This window comes from Lycium ferocissimum, chromosome 2, assembly GCF_029784015.1.
Source record: "Lycium ferocissimum isolate CSIRO_LF1 chromosome 2, AGI_CSIRO_Lferr_CH_V1, whole genome shotgun sequence".
In the NCBI taxonomy this organism is placed as follows: Eukaryota; Viridiplantae; Streptophyta; class Magnoliopsida; order Solanales; family Solanaceae; genus Lycium; species Lycium ferocissimum.
Genome location: NC_081343.1, coordinates 48,678,678 through 48,701,609, shown reverse-complemented (window position 1 = coordinate 48,701,609; position 22,932 = coordinate 48,678,678). Strand labels below are relative to the sequence as shown.

The following is a 22,932-nucleotide window of genomic DNA, read 5'->3' as shown; positions in this document are numbered from 1 at the left end:
GTGAATAACTAATCCCAGGATAGGTAATTTTGGGATAACCTAGGGGTTGTTTGGTCTGAAGGATAAGCAAAAATAGTCCCGAGATAAAATTTTAATGTCTCCTTATTCCATGTTTGGTTGGAATAAAAATCCGAAATAACTAATCACGGGATTAGTTATCCCGAGATTGTAGCCTTATTTTATCCCACCTTGAGGGTGGAATAACTAATCCCGGAATTATCCCGGGATTAGTTATTCCAGGATAAGTTGTTTCCCAACCAAACGAGCCCTATTAGAGTATAGTTTCACCATCAAGATTTGTGATGGATAAACCAATCTTTTCATTCTTAACCAGAGTTTCTGAATGAACTTTACGCCATGTGGATCTAAATTACTTAGATTATTAGATTCAGAATATTAAATGATTATAAAAGAAAAAAAAGTTTCTAAAGAGAGAAAGAAGAAAACTAAAAGGAAAAAAGAAGCTAAGAATAGTGAAAACCAATACTACAGTCAAAACCTTTCTATAATTGCTTTTCTATAATTGTCATTCGTTATAACAATATTTCACTATAACGATTCAGTCTTCTCCGGAATCGATTTTCATGTTATATTTTACTTCTCTATAACAGCATTCTAACTATAACAACAGTGACATTCATTATAACGGTACACTATTTATAAAAATTACCTCTCCATAATAGTCATACTCAAATATTATGTAATAATATTTTGTAAGAAATATAACAGTCATACTCAAATATTATGTAATAATATTTTGTAAAAAATATATTAGGTATAAAAATATATATTAAAATATTAACGATAATCACCATTAATGTCATGCACATTATAAATTTCAAGTAGAAGTATCTAAAAGGAAAAAAGTATATCTCTCGTAGTAATCTGATTTAGTCTTGAAAATTTTCAAAATCACCTAGTATTTCCTATCTACCGTTTATGTATACATTTGATACTTATTTCCTTGATTTTGGTAGTTGTAATTAATCTATTTTTAATTTAAAATTTTACAAGACCAAATCAGATTATTATAAGAAATATATTCTTATTTGCATACTTTTATTTATAACAGTTATATGAGATATAGTCATTATAACAGCTATAAAATTTTCAGACAAATCTACCCTTATAAAGAGTTTTGACCGTGTATCATAATTCATAAACTGGCTGTAAAAAGTTAAAAGAGTTTTGGTAAATTGTGGTGTCATGACTCATGAGTGAGAAACAACAGTTCCAAACTTGCCCAGCTGCTGCCAACACACCATAAAGCTCTGAGAAACAAAACAACACCAAACACAGAAAGCTACAGATATTAAACCACTTGTGCTCTATAGCTGAAGCTCTCCCAATTAGGTAAATTCTTTTTTCCTTTATTCACAAATATATAAGTTTTCAGGGGAAAAAAGTGGATATTGGAACCAAAAATTGAGGAATTGAGCTTTGCAATTTTGTGTTTGCATGTTCAATTTCACGTGTGAGGCCTTCGTTTAAGTTGTTTCTGTGTTCAGTTAATGTATGCGGTGAATTCGATGTAGGGAATTTGTATTTCGATTTGAATTTTTTTTTTTTTTTTTTTTTTTTTTTGTTGAAGAAAATGAGTTTATGTGCTGAAAATGTATTTTTGAAGAAAATCAGTTTGATTTATGGCTTTTATTTCATTTGCCTAATTGTAATTCATTTTTCAAGGTTGAATTTAGAATTTGCAAGTTTTCGCAACAAAGAAAATGAAGAAATCTCGAAAGCAACGGAAAATTGGATTTGAGCTTCGCAACTTCTGTTATTTTCTTTTAAATATATGAATAATTAACTCTGTTATTTGTTGTTTCACTGAGAAACTTAACCCTTTTTTTTTTCTTTCTATTTACATTGTTAACTGAATTTCGAACTCGTGACACTTTGGTTTGAATTGTGCACTCTTGGACACACTAACTGGAATATGTGAAAATCCATGTAATTTTAAGGTTGACTGTAATTTGTCTGTTTGAAGGAAATGGTTTTATGTGTAGAAATGTTGAGACATGACAATGGAAGAAGTCTGATCATTATATCTGAAGGTTCAATTTAAGTTTTGTATGGAATTATTTATGCTTGTGCATATACATATTTTGCGGTATATAGAGTGTGGTGTTATTTCTCTGATCCATCTTTTGTTAACTGCATAGGTTTGTTAATTTGGGAATTCTGTGGCAAGCAGCGTCATGACGTCCTCGCTTCATTATCATTCAGGTTATTTTCTAGTTTTCTGGTACGCTATTTTGTCGGCGGTATAAATTTGTTTCTCGACCCCTTAACTGTGTTATGTTGATCGCGAAGTTAGCTTGATTCACGCCTTTCAATTACTGAGTGATGTTCGTAGCCTTGCTCTTCTATACATATAGTACTCCCTCCGGATCAAAAAAAGTGTCCACTTAAGCCTTTTTTTCTTGGGTCAAAAAAAGTGTCCACTTATTAAATCAAGAAACAATTAACCTTATCTTTCCAGATTTGCCCCTATTAAGTGTTATGTGATCAAATCCCAATGCCTATTTAATTAGGGGTAGTTTAGTCAAATTATATATTTTTTTCTTGGACTGAGTAGTTTCTTAAGGGGTGTGCAAATGGCTAAGTGGACTCTTTTTGATCCGGAGGGAGTATGATATAACCCCTTCCTCCCCTGCTAAGAAAATCTTGCACAATTTTTTGTGCGATTCCTCCAGTTTTCTGATATGAAGCACATTCATGACACCAAATGTGCAGCTTGAGAATTTTTTGTACTATTGTGGAAGTTTGTTTTATTTTTTATTTTTTTATAAGTATTGTGAAAGGGATGTAAAAAAATATACAAGATAATTCATTTGTTGTGAAGCGAAATCCCAGTATGCATAGGTAGTCAAGATTCAGAAGTACTTGTTCGATGACACTGGTTAAACTGATTATATTTTAATACATTCTCTTGATGCTTTCATTGTTTGTTATCATTGAGAAGTTTGGACTTATCAAAAAGAGTTGGAATTATCATGAAAGAAGAAAAGAAATTACTGTCTTTTCAGTTTCAAAAAAATCTAATTATTGTCTGTATATGCTTTTGTTTCACATTCAATTTGTAAAGAACCATAGTAAACTCAGACAAAAGCAGAAGGAAGTTAAAGTAATTTGGCTGTGTGTTTGGTTACATGAACAAAAGGTTCTAATTCCTGTGCTACTGCAATAAATTTCAGATGGTAGTGAGAGTGAACAGCCAGAGAATCATAGCGAGTCTTCATCCCCTGCAACTGGAATGTCTGTCCCTGGCACCATAGCACCAAATATGCACTATGTGATGCCCACTCAACTTGGCAATGGAAATGATATGGTATATTTGAAGCACGTGTTAACTTCCACCGCCAGATTTCTGAAAAATCACTATTAAGTCCTGATTTGATATCTTCTTCTACTTGATAATTATTCTTGCGGACAGATGCAACCCCCATCCTGTTCATTCGATCAGATGTGATACTAGAAGTGTTATCTTGACTCAACTTGGGGTCTCGTCAAATAGGCTATAGATATCTCAAGAATTAACTGATTAAAAACAAAAAATGTTAGGGCATGTAGATATATTGACGATGGTTCTCTCAGTATTATCATTTTTGCACTTGTTAATAAGCTTCTTTGTTTCGTAAGATGAAGTGCACATGTTCATATATGGTCATAATAAGAATATGTTATATTGTTCTGATCTTCCTTGATGATTAGCAGAGTACACCACTTTGCACTTGTTTTGTTTGACAGTACCACTTTGAAAACTTGTAATAGGAACGAGTGTATAAGTCACCCAAGTAATTGAATGTGTAAAAGCGTGAAAGCCCAAGTTGATAATAAATACGTTAATGTGGGGCATAATGGAACTATGACTGCGCTAATGGATTCTGTACCTACAGATGAATTCATTTGAGCAAAGGACGCCTAGGCTATATTTTTGTGAAAGTAATTTTAGATGTATGAATGAATAGTCAGATGTTTGATGTCAACCTATAAATTGACGAAAGTTGCTTATTTGATAGCATAACGGAATACACTGGTGTCGTTCAGACTATTTGAGAAAGTAATAGGTGAATATGAACCTAAGAAAAGGCAGATTAATGCATCAAGTCTTTGTAGTAATACAAATGTGTCCGGGAGTAGGATGGGAGATATTTCTGCTTATTGATTGTCATGTTGTCTACCTGGCTGATAATAAGGGCTGATAGCCTCTGACTGGGAATTAGAAAATTTGCATACTTCTTGAATATAGGGAATGACCTTTTTGTGCGTATATAAGATAATACTTTTGACTATTTGATGACTTTCTCTTGATAGGAGTTAGAACCACTAATAAGAATGTTCAGTTGTGGGAAGAATACCCTGTCTAGTGTGTGCTTATGTAAGTAGCATAAATTTTTGAATAGTGATGTTCTAACATTGAGAATATGTATTTCGTGACTTCTCAATATTTATGATCCGTCATGTGTGGGTTTTTCAATCATAACTGAAGACCTTGGGAAAGAGTTTGATTTTCCATTTTGGGCTTGTCTTCTGGTATTTTCATTGGTCTTGCAAATTGGTATGATTGGGTTAGACACAAACACTTTAATTTTAATCTCTTAATTTGGTTTTAAGTAACATCCTGTTTTACAAGCTGTGTTAATTTGGAACTAATTCTCAAGGCATTGCTTCGTTTTCAGATTGCGAGATTTGTTTGTCACTCTTGCTCTACAACTGCACTTGCCACAATTTGGCTAAAATTTTCTTGTAGGTCTATTGGCCTAGAGTTTCATTTAAGGTAAGTCTTTGTGTCCTATAGGAGAGTTACACTAGCAGAATTCTTTGAACACCTTAGATGGGATGATCTGAATCAAGTAGAAATGGGATGATCTGAATCAAGTAGACTCTTTATGCAGCAGCTTGAAGTATAGAGTTAGTTATACTGTAAATACTTGTTAAATGAAACCTTTTAAGTTTTGCCATCATTTCAGCTCTGTGAATGGAATTTAGTGCTACAATTGTTGAAAATCCGCTGTTCCCTATTTGGAGAGACTGCTGCATAAAGATTGTCCTAGATTAACCTGGAAGCGGATGTTTTATCTCCCTCCCTGTCTTCCATTTGACACACATAATACCCTGCTATCTTAAGCATTCTTAGTAAGACATCGATTTTTATTGAACAGTCTTTAACTAGAGGCTTCTGATGGAGATTACAGATCCTTAAGTGTTAGGGAGTGTTTGTAGCCTGTTTCAGTGTCTATTAATTTTATATTTACACTTTGGTGATAATTCTATTGCTTCTATTTTTCTGATATATATCTGCATCAATTTTTCACTAGTTGCAGGCTCAAACAGCTTATCCTTATCCAGACCCGTACTACCGGAGCATCTTTGCACCATACGATGCACAGCCTTATCCTACACAACCTTATCCAGCACAACCAATGGTATTAGATTTTCGTAACACTTTTCATTTGGAATACATCTGAGAAATATCCCTATAAAGTTGAGAGCTTAGTTATGCCATTTTCTGTCAGGTTCACGTTCAGCTAATGGGAATTCAGCAAGCTGGTGTTCCTTTGCCATCAGACGCAATAGACGAACCTGTTTTTGTCAATGCAAAACAGTATCATGGCATCTTGAGGCGTCGACAATCTCGCGCGAAGGCTGAGTCAGAAAGGAAACTTCTGAAAGCTAGGAAGGTATTTTGTCGAAAATGCGTTTTGTCTTGTTATTTGTTAAAGTATATTGCTTCAGTAGTCCAGTATTACAATTGACAGGTTAGTACAGGCAACCTGACAGCTTGGTTGTGGTTCATCTGCTGATTTATCATTTCCTAGTTTAACAGCCTTTTAACATTAAAATTGCAAGTTATGCACGTAGTTTAAGGGTCTGCGCATTTTTGGTGCTATTTTAATAACACATACAGGGTTCGCTTGGTTCACGGATTAGTTATGTTAGAATTTTAACATGTGAATCATTATGCCATTAGTAATATATAGGAATTATTATGCGGTGAATAATAATGTGTGGGTTGGTGAACATCAAATAACAGTATAGGGATTCTTATTCAGGGATATCTACTTTGAGGGCATCTTTGTCTATATACTTCTTGGTATACTAATATCTGCATTCTATCCCACATAAAGTAATTACATAGATTTCTGCATAGGCCGATATTAGTAGTGTTGCAGAATCTAATACTGGAAATATCACAGTACTTTAGTAACGTAGAGTTCTATGTTGCAAACTAAATGTTGTATTTGTCACACAGAATTTTATACCATGGTTGTGTTTCCTTATGAGCCCAACTAAACGACACCAAAGTCATAAAATTTCCGATACTAATAATATATATACTGAGTGGAGTATGGATAGTAGAGCATGAAGAGACAGCAGAGCAAGTTCTCAAATGGATATTCTTTCTGGACAGTAACTTTAATCTCCCCTATTTTCTGTTGCTACACATAAAGATCTAAATAGTTACTAGGATGCCATTTTAGTTTCACATACATTATCCAAAGGTTCTGATGCAACAAAAGCTCTTACTTTTAGAACATCTATAGTTCTATAGTATTGATCAATTGTCCATCAAAGAGACATCAGATTGCTCTAATCTTTGGGAACATCATTAGATGTTTAAGAAAACCCTAAATTTGGTGCTGGGGAACAAAGTAATTCTGTTCCCGGTTCGTAATTAGGGATCTTTCTCCTATAAAAAAAATTCCATTTCCTCTATGATTAATGTGTGTGTGTGTGGAAAGTTATGGGTTCTGATCGATCATGTCTTTTACTCCCTAATAAATAGCTCAAAGGTGATTATCAACTGTGCTGGAAACATCTCTGCCAGATCCAATAGCATACAGTTGGTAATAAGGTGCCTTACCCCATGATAGAAGTTCTAATATCTGTTTCTGAGGCTATGTTTTTCCGGCACCAGTACCTTGGGAGGCTCACAGTGCGAAATAATCTTGCAGCCCTACTTGCATGAATCACGTCATTTGCATGCATTGAAAAGAGCAAGAGGATGTGGGGGTCGTTTCCTGACAGCAAATAAAACTGATAACCAGCAGAAACAGGATGAATCTGGTGATAAATCACAGGTCAACATTAATCACAAGTCTGGAAAAGACGAGGTTGCTTCTTCAGAGAATGCCTCTTGATTTTTTGCAACAATGCAATATCAAGGACTTTGTGGACCATAGAAACAGCATGCTTTCGTCAAAGTGAAACTGTGGTAGCTGGGGAAAATCTGGGTGATAATGGTGTTCTGTATGTTTATCTCAGTGTAGAAAGATCAGAATAGGCTACTTGTTTGATAGTTACAAAGTGGTCGCTGGACGTATATTCTTAAAATATTGTCTTTCTTAGCTTCGTTTGTAGACAGTCTTTGTTGTCCTTTTGTAATTACTTTGTGATTAATTCAACTGTAGCTTATATCGAGTCAGAAAGTAGAGTTACTTATAATGTTTGACATGTGCATGTTAATTTAGGAAGGTAAGCTTGTAATGCTGCTAGTTGATGGATCTTATTTTTTTAACATCAATGCATTCTGTGTCAATATATCTGTTATAAGGAAGGTCCACTGTGATTTCTGGTTCTTATGTCTTGCCAAGCAGCAGGTCTTATATCATTTATATTCACTTCTAGATATTCCTTTTTGGAAATATTAAGCTCTGTTAGTTTACACCATGACCTAAAAACAGAGATACTAGGAGTGAGTAGTAGCTGTTAGCTATTGTTTAAATGAGAAACTGTGTATTAAAAAGAAAGAATGTGTCATTTCATCATTTTAGTAACTATATTTAACCACCCGTTTGTCTTGATAACCACTTTTGTCTATAAAACAGTTCTGTTTCATCTTTTGGGACTACTTTCAACATAAACTTTTGGCAGAAACATTCTTCTATTTGCAACCATTCTTCTCAAACTCTTTGTTGTCCAAGTTTATACACGTAAAAGATTAAGTTTATATTTCTTGTGTTACTAATCAGAATTTCTCCAATATTTGCTTAGTAGAATATCAAAAGGCTTGTCACATCCAATAAAGCTATTTGCATTCAACTCATAACATTCTCACAAAGGAGAGAGAGCAAACATCACTTTAGGAAAATATTATTGACGTATTTCAAGTCTTAATCTTTGTGTTCTTCATTCACATTTTTACTACTGTAGCCCAAGTAACATTCGTATGTGATCCTCTACGCTGGCTCAGTCGACCAAAACAAATTCTACATAAAAAATTTGTTACCTTATTAACCAATTGTTATGTATAACAGGATCCAAACGGTGCAAAGACTTTAGCAAGTTATTTCAACTATTACCAATTTAGCATAACAATTGGATAAAAAATCAGAGTAACAAGTGAATTTGTGTTAAGAAAATTCATCTAATATGTATAAATATTCTATCCAAAACCTAATAAACAAAAATGAATCGTGGTCCAACATATATAAACTTAAAATTTTGAATTAGCCAGTCATGTCAGGTATAACTCAGCTTAAACGCCTAGGCGTTGGCTTGGTTCTCACAGTAATATCAATGAGTATAGCTGGAGTCATTGAGGTGAAAAGAAGGGATCAAGCTTTGATAGATCCATACTTATTAGCCTTCTCTAGCTTTCATTCCAATATTGTGTGGCTGGAATAGCAGACATGCTTACCATGGTTGGACTCATGGAATTCTTCTATAAAGAAGCTCCTAATGGAGTGGGATCTCTTTCAGTTTTCCTTTGTCCTGATCTTACTCTTTTTTGGATACTTTTTTCTTGCACTGCCTTGGTGGTTTTTGTGAACTTTAAGTCGGTAATCGAGTTCACCAATATGATTCCCAGATTTCAGTGATTGCATTGAGAAAGGACTTTGTTTCTCAACTATAGGTCCTGCGGATCACTTAAAAAAAGGTCTTAGGCCGATAACCTGTATAGAAATGACTGATTCAATTTAAGAGCAAGGAAAGCTCTTTTATTAATATTGATGAGAATAATAAAAAACAAAGGATACAGGTGAAATATGATATGGTTGCGAGACTGACATCTTTTAACGTACAATTCAGTGAAATTTGACCTACTGATCGAACATCAGCTTTGAGAAACCAAGTTTGGGTGGTAACAGAAGATATACTCCACCAGTATTTATTTTAAATGACTGGCGTCCAAATAATTAGACAATATATTTCAGTTAAACACGATCTTCAACAGATAATGAACATCTATGTGAGAACTATTCAATGCTAAAATCTTTAAAAAGTTACCTATCAATCCGCCTGATATGTAAACAGATATTATAAGACAGAAATAACTCTACCCATAAACTAATGCACAATTCATAAACAAAAAACAAGAATGAAGAATCCAATGAGTAACCCAACAGGAAGACGGTCAAAAATCTTCAACTCATAACACAAATTATGTCTTGACAAAATGTTTCAAACAAACTGAAGCTAATTAAACAACAAAGTCTAAATCTCAAGGCTTAGGTGTTGGTAGCCCTGGTGTAAATCTGCTGGCTAGCATGAGCTGACACCATCCTGATCAACCCTTTAGCCATCAATTCCCTAATTGCCTTCCTGGCAAGGGATCCACTTATCTGCAAATTCAATCAAATGAACAGCTTTAGCATAAAAAATTATCACCATGTCAAAAATGCATCTGCAACAAACCATAAGCCAATAACAGGACACTCCACTACAGTATTAGCTGGAGTTTAGATTACCAGACGGTATGGTTCTGCAAGAACTATTTTAGAAAACCAATTGGGCATTTGTATTTACATTATGAAGAATTAGTGTTGGTGTGTTTTCATGTCTGTAATTAGTATTGAAGTATAGATGGGCAAAACACCATACTAAACATTTTCAGATAATAATACAACTACTAATTAGGCCACAGAGTCCTAAAAATCTTCAGATAATACCAGACAAAAATTCATGAAAAGCTTGTACCAAGAAAAACAAAAGAGATGCGATTTTAGAATGTTGTTTGCCACATTTTTAATAGTGGGCATTGCATGAATACCTTAGCCCATTGCTTTTAACCAAATACAAGCTCTCTTTTTTTAGAATGGTAATGTTTAAATACAAGCTCTTTTTGCTTTGAGAATAACTACCAAAACGTAATTCACTATTCTTGTTCTCAAAAGAACCCAATAGGCATGTTTGGTTTGAAAATCACCCAGCTTAGAGCCTGTTTGGATTGGCTTATTTTAGGTGCTTTTAAGTCAAAATATCTTTTAAGTACTTTTGTAGTGTTTGGGTAAAATTAAAAAGTGCTTTTAAGCACCACTTGTTTTAAAGCCAAAACAACAAAAATAAGTCAAAAGTCATAAGCTAGAATTCCTAATTTATGGCTTTTGGCTTCCAAGTCAATAGCCATAAGCCAATCCAAACGGTCACTTAGAGTTGTTTATTCGGTTCTGAGGAAAAAAAAGTATTTTCAGAATTGTTATAAAAGAGCTAATTGTGTTTTATTTGTTTCTAAAAGAATCAAACAATATGTTCAGTTTTCAAAACAGAACAAACAGTTTGTAAACCAAAAATGCTTTTCTAAATTTTATCAAAACAAAATCAACATTTTGTTCTGAGTAGTAGAACAATACTTTTTGTTTGGCCCTTGTTCTATTTTAGAACCTAAATTTTGATCCAAAATATTTTTTTCGATAAAGTAATTCTTCTTTTCCCTTTCAACAAAATGATTTTATAAACAAGTGTACTAGATTATAAAAAGTTTAATCAGCCCGAATCTGTTATTTTAACCACATGAAACTGAGTTTCTTTTTCCAAAATACAGACTTTTGAAACAAATTAAAACCATCTCTCCCAAATCAATATTCGAGTAGCTGTATTCTGTTTCAGAGAAAACAAAAATAAACTTACTTCTCCTACAATTCAACCAAAACTAAACCATTAGACTCATACACAATTGTCACCATTAAAGTTTGAAAATATACACCCCAACACCTGAAAAGTTGTTATCTCTTTTTGCATTATTCGACAAATTTCCAAACTAACACACAGAACCCTAGGCACTGTATCTCAAACAAACAAGAATACCCTTAATGACCCACAATTGATAAAATGCAGCTAGCATATTCACATGGCAAAAACACAAACTTCAAATTAAAGATAGAACAATAAGACAGATACATACCCTCAAACGGTCGGAGAGGACGGAAGGGGTGATAAGCTTATACTTGGGTGCTTCAGTGATAAGCTTGTCGTAAGTACCCTTATCGAACAAAACCATATTGTTGACCTTCTCCTTTTGCTTTCCCTTGCTCCACTTCTGCATATCCAAATACCCCCCCAACATTAATACCCCTCAAATAAAGCAAATAATTTGAACAAGAGAGAATAAAAGGGTAAAATGACCTTCTTCTTCTGCTTGCCACCACCGGATTTGGCGGGCTTGGAAGATGGAGGAGGAGCCTGAGCCTTCTTAGGAGCCTGCAATAATAATTACTCTCAGCAAAGATAATGCTAAACATTACATAGGAAACTTAATCATAGTAGCGGTACAGAAGCTTACCATTGATGGGAAGAACTGCGTAGGGGGAGAGGCTAGGGCAACTGAGGAGTAGACTGAAGAGAAAGGCGCTATTTCTAAACCTAGATCTGAGGTTTCTAGGGTTTTTATTGGGTCACCTCCTATGGGCTTAATTTATTCTCTAGAAATATGGGCTACTGCACTGATGGCTATGGGCTTAACTTAGGGCAAGTTCCCCATTTGGCCCAAAACAATTACATTATTAGCTAGTCAAATGTACGACTATGTATAAAATATGTATATTTTATGTATATACTCCTTCCGTTTTAATTTATGTGAACCTATTTGATTGGGTACGAAGTTTAAGAAATAAGAGAAGACTTTTAAACTTGTGATGTTAAATGAGCCACATATATTTTGTGTGGCTATAAATCAATGCATAAAGGTAAATTGTTTCTAAATATAGAAAGGGGTTATTCTTTTTTGCGTGGACTAATAAGAAAATAGGTTCATATAAATTCAAATGAAGGGATATGAAGTGTAAAAGTCCCCTTAATGCTTATTCGAGGTTGTTTGGTGCTCGTTGTTACGTAGAATTACACGAGTGATTTGCAGGAATGACATTCATAGGGGTGATTTTAAACTTTTTATCCTGATTAATAAAATGTTTTATAAGTTATCTTTTATTCGAGATAAATTAATTTTGCCTATGAAATTGGCACATTTCAATGTAGTGAACCCACATTATTAGTCATAGAAATTGATTGTGTTGCTCAATTGCTCACAAGTCGATCATTGTCTGTAACTTCTTGAAATGTTGAATTGTTGTCTCATACGCATAACTAACTTATGCACATAGAACAACTAGTTCTTACGCCTGATGGGCAACTAAGGTCATTTTCTTACAGATTTTGTTAAGCGGTCAAAATGTTAAAGACTCTCTAATACACGGGGAAAATCAACAATTGGTGGTAATGATACGTTATAATTGTAAGGATCTAGTAGCTCAGTTAGCTGGCTATCTGAACTTTCATCTTGTTGGCGAGGGTTCGAATCCTACATTGTAATCCCGTTCTCCTGCCCCCTATGTTATAAAAAAAAGTTTTTTAAAAAATACGTTGTAATTACAATAAAAAGTGATCTTTTAAAAAAACATTCTAATCACACGATGGATTTAAAAGGTGTATTTTGAAATTTACTTTTTGTAGTTTATTTTTATTTTTTATCAAGTAAATAGAAGGTGGATTAGAACGCACGATCATCAAGCAACAATGAATCCTCTTATTTCTTGTAGTTACTTTTTCAAGTATTCAAGTATAACCGCAAAAAATAAAACTGAAGGTTGTCTGAGATGATTTTTCCATGTCCCACATGAATTCCGAATTCACAGCTTCTAGGAACAACATTATGATGATTGAATGTATTAAAAAAGGACAAAGTAGACCTAAATTCATATGGAAAATAGTTGCTTTAAAGAATTTACAATCTGGTCAAATCAATGTAGACTCAACTAAGAATTACTAAAAAGGCTTGTATCTCCCATAAGTGTGAAATTTAAAGTCTTCACCTCTTAAAAATAAATTATCTAGTAATAATTAGAGTCGAATAATAAAGCAAAATGAGTAAAGAAATTGCATATAGCCAACATTGCACATAGCCAACCCAACTAACTTAAATTAAAGCATATTCAAATGATTGACAGAATGATTAACAAGAGTGTTGCTCAGATGGTAAGCACCCTTCACCTCCAACTCGAAGGTTGTGGCTTCGAGTCACCAAGGGAGCTCCTAGAGGAAGGGGTAAAAAAAAAAAAAAACAAAAAAGGTGAACAGAAGACAGAATGGTTGCTCTAAAATTTTCATTCAAGCACTAAAGAGGAAACAGAAGTCTTCAAGACCATTGTTATTAGCTAACACAAATGCTAGCACAAAATTATGCCTAAAATAGAAGAAAAACATACATAGAGCAGAACACAGGAAATTTATTCAAAGAACAATAGCAAGCCCTTCCTTCTTTGGAGGTACTATGGCCTTCTTATTTCCGGGGAAAGCACTGCGAGAGACATCCACAAGGGCCTTGAAGCTGTATGGTTCGTGCATCGACAATTCTGACAAGACTTTCCTGTTCAGCTGTACGTTCTCCTTCATCAGCCCATGCATGAAATTGCCATAATTTACCTGGAATTAGAGTAAAGGTTAAACAACAGGAAATAATTCAGAACTCAAATCACAAAATCATTCAGTAGATGACACAAAGGTGTTTCTTGTTTACTTGTAGTGAGATGTGCTAATGAATAGTATCATTTAGGAACATCAGATATAATTAGTTGACAGGAAGAGTGATGCCAATGGCCAAATTCATGTCACTTCCCACAAACCTATTAGAGCAGTTTACTTCAGTTAAAAGTACCCTGCTAAATCATCTTCTAATTGGTTTTTTGTTTCTTTTCTGATTGAACTCAAGCAAAAGAGAGGGAAGCAGAAAGAGAGTGAGCTTCATATGCTTTTGTTACTGATAAGTTTGGAATAAAAAGGATTACAACAGTAAATAGAAGAATGCAGAAAAGAAAAAACAAATGGTCATAAGGCCAAACAATCTAATCAAGGGAACAAATCCTTCTAGAAGCAATGTGGCTATCGATAACAATAGCACATAGATTAACCCAATGGCGCCAACAACATGATAACCAGAAGTACTGAATCTCACAATTAATATCTGACATGTATGGTAGCAGCCGGCAGGTATGGCACATGCATAAACGACCGAAGTATAGCTGTGCCAGTTTAAAAGTCACTTCTGGAATTTTTCATGTCACCTACAGACACCTCTGAGGCACCCACAATATTTCGTTCTCTTCTTCTAATCATATCAAGGAACCACTGCAATATTTTCCAGCTATGAGCTATATATGGCATTGTCTCAATGTCATTTGGATAGTCAAAAGTGTCAAAGAAATATTGATTTCCACAGTGCTAAAAAAAGGATAAAGAGCAGAAGATTTCATCCCATTTGTCTAAGCCACCTTGGTGGACAAAGTTATCCAATACCTATGTCGGTGGGACGTAATAGGTACCTGGTGAAATATTCACAAATTGTCCTAACACCAGCATTATCTTTAAAAAAAAAAAAAAAAAAAAAAAAAAGATAAAGAGTAGAAGGAGGATACTAGGGCACTCCAAAATCTCAGTGTTCTATGCAGATGTATTATTCCAAATACTAGGATGGTGGCGGCCTTGGAAAGCAACTTGCAGCTTAAAGAGCTTGATTTTGCAAGATTTCACAACTGTGTTTCTGTTTTCAACATTACCTAGACCCATCGCAGAACTTAGAAAATGTATGTTTTTTCCGAAATCCTCCACGTCCAAGTCTCTAAAGCAAATAGTGGAAAGCTTAACAGGATCATAAATCAAAAGAAAGTCACCAAACCACATCAAAAAGTATGATGTTGCTTCTGAAAAATAGCAGAATATCGAGTATAAGAAACTATTAGTGATATTTGTCTACCACACACTCCACTTTGTGATTCTGCAGCCATATTAGCATTGACAGCTGAAACTTTGTTTTCCTACCAAAAGTCAGGCCACCCGGTCACAACCCCCACCCCACCCCACCCCCCCAAAAAAACCCACCCCAGTACTTGGTAAAATACTCCTGAATTCCAATTGCATTTCCTGGTTTATATTCGGTCATCTAATATAATGTCTTTCTTTGAAGAAGAAGAAAGATCTTACATTGTTAAATTGTGCTTATTGAATTATCACTTCACGCTAAAGAAATAAGGCACCCAATTTACACACTCCATCTTTCATATAAAAATGATAAAGTTAGAAGGATGATGCCTGAGGCATCTCCCTTCATAATATCTCCATTTCTAGAGCTACGAGATTTCACAAACCAAGTATGTTTCCCTTAATCATTGCTTCTATCTATTATCTGATTTTCCAGTCCAAGATAACTAGAAATTTGTAAGTGTTTTTTTTTTTTTTTTTTTTTTTTGGCAATTAAAAGAAAGTTTATTAATTACCGTGAACATTTAAAATCAAACAACGTCTTCTTATCTCTAAAAACCAGAAGCATAAACCAGTCTTCAAGCTATGTAGCAGTTCCTCCAAACTTCTACTTTTGTTTTGAAACACCCTTGCATTATTCCATTCAAGCCAGATATTATAGATGAAAGCAGCAAATCCAGCTTTTAGAACTAACCCTCGTGCCCCCTTGCCCCTGTTAACAATAATCCAGCTATATTCCTCCTACCAAGGCAAGACAAGTCTCTTCCAATGCAATCAGTCCAAAAACTTCATCCAGAATCCCCTAGTAATCAGGCAATCAAAAAACAGATGCCTGATTTGTAAGTTAGTAGTACTTCGTTAAACTATTCACTACTAAGAAAACTTAGTCTATTGGAGATGATATGAATCAACAATGAAAACTGAATATTCAGCTTAACTCTTACTTAGGCACATTTTGTTATCACTACCGAAACTGAGGGTCCTGCAATTTTGCTCTTTGACTGCCATTCCAGGCCTCCCTAATTTAATTTCGTAACTTTACAACCTTGCTGGTATCCTATCCCAATGCTGAATATTTTAGTAAGCACCATAAAATTTCCAGAATCCAGCAGCAGTACTGTTGAGCTATTTAAGATGCTTGAGACTGCTCAAAATCTCTTCCCAAAAGAGAAAGGGTATGATTCTTCATGCGGAAGGTTCAAGAACTAAGCCTAATGGCTCAAAAGAAAACCTAAAAGAGCCAAAGGCTAATAGAGGGGGGAAACTATAATAACAATAGGAAAACTAAAGAAACGTTGCAGGAATGCTACGCGATTATGGCCTCGGAAACTAGTCTGGAAAATCAAACTGCCCCCCAGGGTCATCTGTTTTAGCTGGACTGCTCTTCATGAGGCATGTTTGACCCTGGACAACCTTATGAAAAGCAAATCTCGGACGGCTAATAGATGTTACACGTGCCACAGGAATGCAGAAACTAACAACCATCTGTTTCTGCATTGTATATTTGCATCATATTTCTGGAACATGTTCTGTTCACTTTTTGGAATCAGTTGGGTTATGCCTCATACCATCAAGAATGCTATCGAGTGCTGGAGCAGCTGGAAGGTTGATAACACCATCAAGAACATTTGGAGAATGATACCTGCTGCAATTTTTTGGAGCATATGGAAGGAGAGGAATAGAAGATGCTTTGATGGATTATCAACCCCAACACCAACCTTGAAAGCAAACTGCCTTTTGTATTTATTTAGTTGGGCAAATGTCTCCCCTGTAGATTCACATGAAAACTTTCTGGACCTTGTAAGCTCGCCGTATTTAAGATAGTTGTTGTTTTGTCTGTAGAAAGTTAACAAGGTGATTTTTGCTTTTTGATGCTACTAGGTAGCTTTAACTTTACTTGTAATTTGCATCTTCTTGATGCCTGCTGCTTCTAATGATATCAATTATTTAATAAAAATAAAAAATAAAAATGCTACGCGATATGAGAATACCTAACAAAGTAAAAAGACAAGTCTAGAGAATAATTGCGAGGACAACAATGTTATACGAGAGTGAGTGCCGGGCATCTGGAACCCAACATATCTACAAGGTGAGTGTCAGAGAAATGTTTATGCTAAGATAGATGTACGATCATACATTATCGAACAAGTTTATAAGTTATTTCAAAAGAGGATGCAGTAGAATGTATAGAAAATACAATAAGAGAATGTCATCTAAGATGGTTTTCCTATGTCCTTATAAACCTCATATCTAACTGTCCGTTAGGTGCTTTACTATGATGATTAAACGAAATGAGGTAAACCTATACATGGAGAGAAGTTGTCTCAGCCCAAAATCTCTCAAAAATCAATGTGAGCTTAATTAAGAACATAACACAATAAAAGAAAAGGATCCACATAAACATTAAAAAATAGTTGAGATTAAGCTTAGTTATTGTTGTTATACTTACATTAGGTCCACTTTTGTCCATGAGTCTTTGTAGCTGGTTAAAGACTTGTGCATTAACATAGGGATGGGTGTGAGATTTACAAACCTCTAGTTTTAAATACTCTTAATTTGCATTAAAAGATAACAGGTTTTGTATTGGAGTGAAATAGGCTTGAATAGAATGAAATAGACACAAAGTATTCATAATGCTTCACCAACCAATTTGGTATTGAATGATAGATCAATCAATCGGATAATACAACGGTAGTATACTGCAATCAGCTGTTGCTTTGTTTGATCCTTTATATAAGCAGACACTTATTGAAAGTTTTAAAGAGGGGTCGTACCCCCTTAATGCCTACTTAACATAATCTATCTAGTCCAAATTTATCGTAGTATTTTCATTACTTATACAATATTAACTTAATTGGGCAGCTATGGTATTTTCCAAGACTACTAAGACAAGTTATTTACAAATTACAATGACTACAAGACACCAAAGAAAACTCAAAAACTTTTCGAAAATGAAAAACCCATGTAGCAAAATGGTACATACTCCGTGTTGGCGAGTTCCAGCATTGATACGTTGAATCCAAAGGGAACGCATATCCCTCTTCTTGTTACGGCGGTCTCTGTAAGAGTATTGAAGGGCTTTCTCAACTCTTTCTCTTGCTATTCTTATACAGTTTTTAGCTCTTCCTCTAAACCCTTTAGCTAGCTTGAATACCTCCTTCTTGTTCATCTTCACCGGCGAATACTACAACTACAGATTCTACAAGTTTTTGGGTTTTAGGGGTTTTGGGTTCTTCCAACTGTTGTCAATTTTATTTTTTCTAGATATATGAATGCACCTTTTTAGTTTTCACCCCTTGTATTTCATTTATTTGTGACTCTGCACCCCCAACTTTAGTTGTTGGCAGTAACTACTGCTTGGTAGAGAAAATGACAAAAATGGTACCGTATGTTTTGGGTAGGTCTGAAAATAGTCCCTCGAAGATTTAACAAACTAACTGTTAAATTTAAGGGTAAGTGTGGAAAATAAAAATAATGGGATCTCACACTTGAAATTGCAATTTTCGTACTTTTGATTGTATTTGGTGTTTAGTACAATTTTTGATGTTATAGTTTATAATAAGATTTGACGAGATTTATATTGATCTCTTTCTGCAATGGCAACAACAACAACAACATACCCAGTGAATCCCACAACGTAGGCGGGAGAGGGTAGAGTGTATTAGGTATCTTACCCCTACCTTAGGTAGGGAGACTATTTCGAAAGACTCTCGGCTCGAGAAAAGCATAGGAAAGGTCGGATACTGGTGCAAACAATTCAAAGCAATTATGAAAATGAAACAATGAAAGTAAATAAGCATGATAAATCAATGATACTCGCAGTAAATCAAGGGACATAAACTATAGAGCAATACAACTACTCGTAAGAAAGGATAAACGCGACTACCTACTAGCCTACTACCCTAATACCCTAATATGAATCCTCCATACCCTCCTATCTAAGGTCATGTCCTCGGTAAGCAGGAAATGCGTCATGTCCTGTCTAATCACCTCTCCCTAATACTTCTTCGGCTACCTTTACCTCTTTTGAAATCGTCGCTAGCCGCCTTTTTCGCACTTCTGCACTGGGGCATTTGCATCTCTCCATATCACATACTCGAACCATCTCAGCCTCGCTTCCCGCATCTTGTCTTCCATCGAGGCTACTCCAACCTTGTCTCGGATGACTTCATTCCTAATCCTATCGCTCCTAGTGTACCCACACATCCATTGCAGCATTCTCATTTCCGCTACTTTCATCTTCTGAACATGAGATTTCTTGACTGGCCAACACTCCACCCCATACAACATAGTTGGTCTAACCACCGCTTTGTAGAACTTGCCTTTAAGTTTTGGTGGCACCTTCTTGTCACACAATACTCCGGAGGCAAGCCTCCATTTCATCCACCCTGCACCAATACGGTGTGTGACGTTATCATCAATCTCCCCATTTCCTTGTATAATAGACGCAAGATACTTGAAACTATCTTTCTTCTGTATGACCTGGGTGCCAAACTTTACTTCCACGTCAGCCTGGCGTCTTATATTATTCATATGAATTGAGTGTTGCACAATAGATACTTTAGCTGAGGCTTTCTCCAATTTTCATAAAAAATTGATTTTTTTCCCCCAAATTGTGCAGTTTTAGCTTAAAAAAAGTCCGGTACTATGTAATTTTTGTAAGAATTTCAAGAAATAGCTTAAAAAGAGTTTCAGAAGGAAGATTCGGTTTTTTGGCTAATTATTACTCTGATGAATCGAACCGATCCAATTACATTTTCCAATACTATCAAACCAAATGAGTTCTAAGGTGCTTAGTTCCCCAGCTTCATTCTTTTCACTGTTTTAGGTTTCTGTTGTACTTTACATACACCTACCTCTTAGTACTTTCTTTTTTCATGCAATCCTTATCACTTATTTCGTGCAAGAAAAAAAGATTGACTCTTTCGAAATGCATAGATATTGTATACACTCGCAGGAGTAATATTTATTGTCCATTTTCAATTTACCTACCTATCGTCATAACTCATAACATCTCTTGGAAAATGACAAACTATTCTATAAAAGTTCAAACTAATAATCTCTTCTCTCTCTCTCTCATTTAATTTTATTTCACCTCTATAAAAGTCCTAAACTTATATACATTGACACATTTCTAAAAGTGGCTAGTTTTAGTTAAAAAAATGTCCTAACTATATCAATTATTCCCTCCGTTTACTTTTACTTATCAACTATACTAAAAATACATTTTCACTTTTACTTGTCACTTTTAGTATTTGAAAAGAAAAACATTTTTCTCATGTTTTACCCTTAGCATTAATTACTTATTCCCCAAATCATTCCCCAAGACCTTATGCTAAACATCAATTAATATGGGTGTTGTGGTAAAATACCCATATCAATTATTGTTTCTTAGAAGACGTACAAGTTCTAAATTGGACAAGTAAAAGTGAACGAAGAGAATATTTAAGAACTTTAAAACTTTCAACTATTTACAGAACCTTAAAATTACTTTCAACATTTCTTAATAATTGATTATATAGACAAATATTGAATATTAATTTAAACATTTCTTCTAAAACCAAGAGGAACAACAAGCAGAAATTAACTATAAACATCTCATCTAACTTTTCTTTTTGTATGTTTGATTTAGTTGATTAAACATATTTGATAAATATTAAGTGTTGAAAATACGTTTATGTGTTGAAATTAATTTTTTTATATAAAAAGGCTGTTAAAAATTTGAATAGAAGTACTGAAACAAATGATAAGAAGTTACAACTGTTTACAAAAATATTTATTTAAAAGAATGTTTACATAAAAAAACTAAGGACGAATATAGAGTAAGGAGATAATTAAAAGTTGTATTTTAAGAAAAGTACTTTGAAGATTAAAAAATTATTAGGAATAAATCGTAAACGATTTGATCAAACAAAAATTATTATTCGTTGATTAAGCCATAAAACAATAAATTAAGATTTATAGGTGATCAACTTATATATTTTAACTGACTTTTTCTCATAACTTTTGATGCGACTACTTAACTTTTTTAAAAAATTTAAAGCCTGTCATGGGATGGGGTTAAATCGATTCTTGGTGAGTCGATTTTATTAAGAGGTTATATGAAGAAGTAAATACACGAAAAAATCAAAGAGGATTCAACATCTACCATATATACATAAAAAGGATTTCACCAAATATAAACAATTTAATTCTTGGCTGAAGAAGGTTCGGATGAACCCCTTGAGCCCTACCTGGCTCCGCCCTTGATTAGACTAAGAGCCTAATATGTGGATTATAAAAAAAGAATAAGTTACCAAATACTCGGGGCTTGTTTAGACTTAACATATTTCTTCAAAATTCTTTTTTATTTCATTTTTTCAAAAATTTGTTTGATGATATATTCTGTCAAATTTTCACTTCAAACTTAAAAAACGTAGTTCTGGGTTTTTCAAGTAAAAGAAGAAGTTTTTGCTCATAAAATGCGAACATTCTTTTAGGCAGGAGGCATAATCCATATACACCTTCAACTTTGTAAATACCTTTTTAAGTTTGGTGTCTTTTGGATATGTTATTTCAAATGATGGTTTCAAGTTTTGATTTAAATATGTGTTTGTTTTGCAGAATAAGGATAATAATATCTCACAACTACTCTAATTGAAATATCATCAAATTATTATAATACATATGATAATAATATTAGAGACCCAAAATAGGATTTGCTTGGCTTGGAGACATGTCAAGATGTTTCTAGAAGATAATTGGAGTCTCTCCTACGAGCAAACAGAAGAATAAATGACCGCTCTATCTTCGAGATTCAACTAAATCACGTAACAAGTAGCACTCAAATGTGTTGATTTTTCTATTATTGAATCGGTGATTTTACCTTTTGATCAATGGCTCTCAAATATTTTTGGTAAAGTGTTTTGAAGTGCTTGCCTTTTCAAAGAAAGCAAACACTATTTATAGGACTTACAAGATTTTCGTTAAATAATATTTATCAGTAGGTTCATAAATTTTGTTTAAATCATGAATTGACATTCATTCGCCCTGAAAATAAAAAACTCATATCAAATATATTGTTTCAAAATTAATTGAAACATTTGTTACATTATGTTTATCACATTTTTTTGACCTGAAATCTGATTTCGACTTCCAAATTCACCTTAAAGGTAGAATTTCAACTTTAAGTTTGTGATTTCAAATTTTTTAAAATCTAGACGTAGCCCCAAATTTAAGATTTACAAAAAGACCCATCTTTATTTATAAAAGTAATTAACCAACTCCTACTGCCTATCAATTTTGTCATTCCATAAAAACACCCAAAAATCAATTTAATTGGTAATTTAAGTACCTGCTCATTTGGTAAGACTGAGAAGTTTTGACAGTGTTTACAAGTTGTAGATTTTCGTGGTAATTTAGTTTCAAATTTTTTGGAGACGTCTGGCCGTGAAAATTATTATTTCTCCCGAAATAATTTTCACTTCATTTGAAAATTAGCGTTTGACAATGAAAATTTCAAATCGAACTTGAAGTTGTATTCATATTTGTAAATTAGCTTATAGTCTGTTTTTCAGCGCATTCTTCACTTTTGAAGCCATATTTCAAAACACGAACACACGTTCAAAGTTATAAAATTCTTCCAAATATTCATTGCAAAAGGTGTAACTAAACACAATTCCATATTCAACTCAACTCTATAATTCCAAAATAAAGTGAAAAATCTCTGAAATATATGGCCAAACTTTGCAAAAATTATGACCAACCACAATTCAAATTCAAATCAACCATCACCTAAATAAATAATTTCAAATTATAATTTTAAGTTCATGTCCAAACATCTATTTAATTAACTTCAACTATTTTTCCCCCCACAATATTACTCAATTAATGTCCAAACAGAAGTGTTTATAAAGAAGTATGACCATCTTACAACATTAGTCAAACACCTCTAAAGAGTAAAGACTCTACTACTATTGT

The 22,932-nt window shown here is 34.0% G+C and overlaps 3 protein-coding genes and 1 long non-coding RNA gene across 9 annotated transcripts; 1 reads left to right on the top strand and 3 right to left on the bottom strand.

The window, feature by feature from the left end:
* The first annotated feature begins 1,215 nt into the window (after positions 1 to 1,215).
* Positions 1,216 to 7,586, top strand: LOC132041926 (nuclear transcription factor Y subunit A-7-like). Of its 6 annotated transcripts, none has more exons than XM_059432622.1 (6): positions 1,216 to 1,353; positions 2,163 to 2,226; positions 3,198 to 3,331; positions 5,322 to 5,429; positions 5,520 to 5,684; positions 6,791 to 6,951. In XM_059432622.1, exons 2-6 carry the CDS (start codon positions 2,199 to 2,201, stop codon positions 6,839 to 6,841), a joined length of 486 nt encoding a protein of 161 aa, XP_059288605.1. In that variant the 5' UTR covers positions 1,216 to 1,353; positions 2,163 to 2,198; the 3' UTR covers positions 6,842 to 6,951. The 6 variants fall into 6 exon arrangements, with proteins under 6 accessions (XP_059288605.1, XP_059288602.1, XP_059288587.1 ...); XM_059432619.1 differs by lacking the exon at positions 6,791 to 6,951 and adding an exon at positions 6,960 to 7,586 and having other exon boundaries at positions 1,221 to 1,353; positions 5,328 to 5,429; XM_059432604.1 differs by lacking the exon at positions 6,791 to 6,951 and adding an exon at positions 6,960 to 7,586 and having other exon boundaries at positions 1,224 to 1,353.
* Positions 1,693 to 1,976, bottom strand: LOC132041957 (uncharacterized). Its single transcript, XR_009411296.1, has 2 exons — positions 1,875 to 1,976; positions 1,693 to 1,842 (listed from the first exon to the last, which is right to left on the bottom strand). It is a non-coding gene; the product is annotated as an uncharacterized LOC132041957 (long non-coding RNA).
* Positions 7,587 to 9,360: 1,774 nt separating the features above from the next.
* On the bottom strand, positions 9,361 to 12,088 carry LOC132047678 (small ribosomal subunit protein eS25-like). The gene is made up of 4 exons (XM_059438687.1): positions 12,065 to 12,088; positions 11,350 to 11,424; positions 11,129 to 11,263; positions 9,361 to 9,569 (listed from the first exon to the last, which is right to left on the bottom strand). Exons 1-4 carry the CDS (start codon positions 12,086 to 12,088, stop codon positions 9,456 to 9,458), a joined length of 348 nt encoding a protein of 115 aa, XP_059294670.1. The 3' UTR covers positions 9,361 to 9,455.
* A 1,220-nt stretch (positions 12,089 to 13,308) lies between these two features.
* LOC132041999 (uncharacterized) lies at positions 13,309 to 18,226 on the bottom strand. Its single transcript, XM_059432663.1, has 2 exons — positions 17,957 to 18,226; positions 13,309 to 13,641 (listed from the first exon to the last, which is right to left on the bottom strand). Exons 1-2 carry the CDS (start codon positions 18,140 to 18,142, stop codon positions 13,450 to 13,452), a joined length of 378 nt encoding a protein of 125 aa, XP_059288646.1. The 5' UTR covers positions 18,143 to 18,226; the 3' UTR covers positions 13,309 to 13,449.
* Positions 18,227 to 22,932: the final 4,706 nt, after the last annotated feature.

Coding starts and splice junctions, on each gene's coding strand:
- LOC132041926 (XM_059432604.1), top strand. CDS start 2,199: ATGACGTCCTCGCTTCATTATCATTCAG. Junction 5,430..5,519: donor CTTATCCAGCACAACCAATG/GTATTAGATTTT, acceptor ATTTTCTGTCAG/GTTCACGTTCAGCTAATGGG. Junction 5,685..6,959: donor AACTTCTGAAAGCTAGGAAG/GTATTTTGTCGA, acceptor ATAATCTTGCAG/CCCTACTTGCATGAATCACG.
- LOC132047678 (XM_059438687.1), bottom strand. CDS start 12,088: ATGTCATTCCTGCAAATCACTCGT. Junction 11,425..12,064: donor CATTCCTGCAAATCACTCGT/GTAATTCTACGT, acceptor TTATTATTGCAG/GCTCCTAAGAAGGCTCAGGC. Junction 9,570..11,128: donor TCCTCTCCGACCGTTTGAGG/GTATGTATCTGT, acceptor TTGAATTTGCAG/ATAAGTGGATCCCTTGCCAG.
- LOC132041999 (XM_059432663.1), bottom strand. CDS start 18,142: ATGAACAAGAAGGAGGTATTCAAGCTAGCTAAAGGGTTTAGAGGAAGA. Junction 13,642..17,956: donor CTGGAACTCGCCAACACGGA/GTATGTACCATT, acceptor CTCTAATTCCAG/GTAAATTATGGCAATTTCAT.